Raw genomic sequence first — 3,213 nt, 5'->3', positions numbered from 1 at the left:
CAGAAGGGACCATTCCCTGGAGAAGGATGTCATGCTTGGTAGGGTGGAGGGTCAATGGAAGAGGGGGAGGCCTTCAACAAGATGGATTGACAAGGTGGCTGCGATGATGGGCTCAAGTATAGCAGGGATTGTGGGGCTGGCGTGGGATCGGGCAGTGTTTCGTTCTGCTGTGCATGGGGTCACTGTGAGTCGGAAGCTACTCGACGGCACTTAACAACAACAACAACAACAACTCTAGTGAATTATATGCAATCATTATTATTTCACTATAAATTCATCTTCCAGTTCCTATCTCTTCCACAGTGCTAGTCTTCCCTTCCCTGACACCAATCTTACCTGTAACAGTAAACACTTTAATGCAGTGGTCAATTTTTTAATGTGAGGACCAATTCTGAAACAATAAAAATTTCCCCTAATCTTAGTAAAAATAGCTGTATTTAATCCCAAAATAATTTTTTTAAAACATATTCTTAGAATTTAGATTTCTCTGCTTGATTATTTTTAAATGTTTATGAAAAATTGGTACTTCTTTATAGTTACCATGGTGCTAACATTTTGGCAACAGAATCATCTTTCTAATCTTCCATTCCTTATTTTTATATAGTGCTTTAGGATTCAAAAATCGCCTTGCTATACATTATTTCATCAATCTTTGAAGTAGGTATTACTATAAAGAAATACACTAGCAGAGGTTAAGTGACTTGCCCACATGGCCAATCCCTTCTCTGAGCTAGGAGCCTGGTATAAGGAGAGAGAGGAAAAAAAAGAAAAGAAAAGAAAAAACTACTTCCTTGGCTTTCTCCTTTACCTTCTTTGTTATTTCTGGCCTGGACCAGAACTCACATGCCTAGCGACAAGCAATTCTGAAAAGATTCTTCTCCTGCTGGTTGCCAAGGTAGCTTTTTCTCTTTAAGACCTCCACTTTGTTGAACTGAAAACTGCATTGAATTAGAACAGAGGGCTTTCTGGGAAGCCAGGCAGGGTACGCAGCTCTCTGGTCTTGGACTGCTCATCGTTACTGCTTAAGCAGCCATTTCCTCCTAGAACTCATCCAAAAAATTACAAATAATCATTTAAAATATAGTTTGAATGCCTGACCAACGTCAAGTTAATTCTTACTATTTTATGCTGTTTACTACTTGTTCTGAGTGTCTGTTTTATTTCTCCAAATAAATATAAATTCCTGTGGTCTTTATTTCTTTTTCTATCCTCTTTGGACTCATATGATTCACTCTTTTCCTTTCATCTGTCAGTATTCTTTCTGTATAAGATCAATCCCTTATGTCCACTGATTTTTATTCAACTAATTTTGAAGACATGATAATATCTAAAGTGGGGTCTTGATCCATTGCATTACTTGTTCATATTCATTTCTTCAAGATCTGATCTTAATTTTTTTCAGATATTGTTGGGTAGTTTATTTGCATAGCTACCCTAATATTTTCACTGAGTACCTCTGGCAGTTTAGGATATTTTTAGTTTCAGGTAAGAAGTTTTAATGACAAGTAGTCACATAGGGTCCTTTGTATCAATATTCAGGGAACCTGATGAATTAAACTTTCTTAGCCCTACTTACCTCTGCAATCAGGTCATGTAGCTCTCCTTCACTGGGGCAGCATCCTAACGACCTGATAATTGTTCCAATCTCTCTGGGGGAAAAAAAATTGTCAGTAGATAAGAACATAAATTGAAAAAGTAAGTGATATGTCTCTCTCAATTATTTCAGAGCATATGTAACACAGCAAACAAAGTCATTCAGTAAATAGTTTCATGATTATAAAAGACACTTTCAGGGGAAAAGAGGAGGCAGAAAAATGAACCAAAGAGAGAAGAAAGAAGTGTTTCCATTAATTGACAGATTGAAGCACTGCCTAGACCAAAATCGTAAAGTTCTAGAAAAGGAAATAGGGGGAAGAAAGAAAAAAGAAGAAGAAGAAGAAGACGGAAAGAAAAAGAAATGTCAAGCTCTGCCTAGGCAGAATAAAAAAAAGTTCTGGAGAAGGAAAAAAATAGAAAGAAAGAAAAAGAAATGTCAGCCACTTACTGACGGATTTTAAGTATTACTTAACTCTGTTGAACCCCAGTTGCCACTTCTGTAAGAGGGGGTGATATTGCCTACCCCAGGGGTTTGTGGTGAAGTTTACACTAGTGGCAAAGTACTTTTAAAGCATGGCCTCCAGCACCAGATTGTGGGGGTTCAACTTTAACTCTGCAAGGTGCTAGTTGGGCAGGTTACCTACCTAATCTCTCTGTATATAAGCTCCCTGGTCTGTAAAACAATAGCTACCTCAAAACACTTAAAATTGTGCTACAACACACTGTGGGTTAGATAAGTCTGAGCCATCATGAATGTAAAGCACAGCTCTTGGCAGAGTAACCACTCAAAAAATATCAGTTACCCACCTCATCCTTCCCTATAATGATGTAATTCAACTCACTAATCTAAGTATAAATTATATTCATACTCTCTGCTTAGTAAGGCAGTGAATAGTTCCACTCAAAAGTTTAAAGTTGTATTATTTCAATATTAAAAAATCAATTAATGTACCTCATCACATCAACAGGCTAAAGAAGATTCATATGATCTTATCAATACTTAGAGAAAGAGAATTTGATAAAATCCAACACTCTTTCATGATAAAAACTCTCAGAAAACTAGGAACCAAGGTGAACTTCTTTAACTCGATAAAGAATACCTACAAAAGAACATACAGCTAACATTACATTTTTGAAAACAGTTTATTTTTGTTGTTCAGAATTTACACAGCAGAATATACACCAATTCAACAATTTTGACATGTACAATTCAAAGACATTGATTATATTCTTTAAATTGTGCAATCATTCTCATCCTTTTTTCTGAACTAATCTCCCCTATTAACATAAACTCACTGGCCTCTAAGTTTCCTATATAATCTTTTGCATTGCTGTGGTCAGTTTGATTCCATACAGAGAGTTCTTTAAAAAAGCACAATGCTCATGGCAGACATCCTTAAGTTAAGCTAAACTATTACTTGGTTCTAAGAAGAATTCAGTGGATATTTTTGGCTTAAGGTTTAAAGATTATCTCAGGGCAGAGTTTCAGGGGTTCATCCACCCTTCTTGGCTTCAGAAAATCTGGATTCCATGAGAATCTGAAATTCTTTTCTGCATTTTCCCATTTTGATCAGGATTCTTCTATAGCATTTGTGTGTGTGTGTGTGTGTGTGTGTG

The 3,213-nt window shown here is 36.4% G+C and overlaps 1 protein-coding gene across 1 annotated transcript in view; it reads right to left on the bottom strand.

Annotated features, from left to right (window-relative positions):
* EFCAB2 (EF-hand calcium binding domain 2) overlaps positions 1-3,213 on the bottom strand; it is a 312,984-nt gene that overhangs the window by 68,168 nt on the left and 241,603 nt on the right. The window contains exon 5 of the mRNA XM_007949158.2: positions 1,577-1,649. Coding sequence (XP_007947349.2) covers positions 1,577-1,649 — 73 coding nt within the window. The remainder of the gene's footprint in view (positions 1-1,576; positions 1,650-3,213) is intronic.

Source organism: Orycteropus afer, unplaced genomic scaffold, assembly GCF_000298275.1.
Source record: "Orycteropus afer afer isolate SDZICR_OR568_19922 unplaced genomic scaffold, OryAfe1.0 scaffold00239, whole genome shotgun sequence".
NCBI lineage: Eukaryota > Metazoa > Chordata > Mammalia > Tubulidentata > Orycteropodidae > Orycteropus > Orycteropus afer.
Note: the sequence above shows the minus strand (reverse complement) of the source record. Positions and strands in the feature narration are given on the sequence as shown.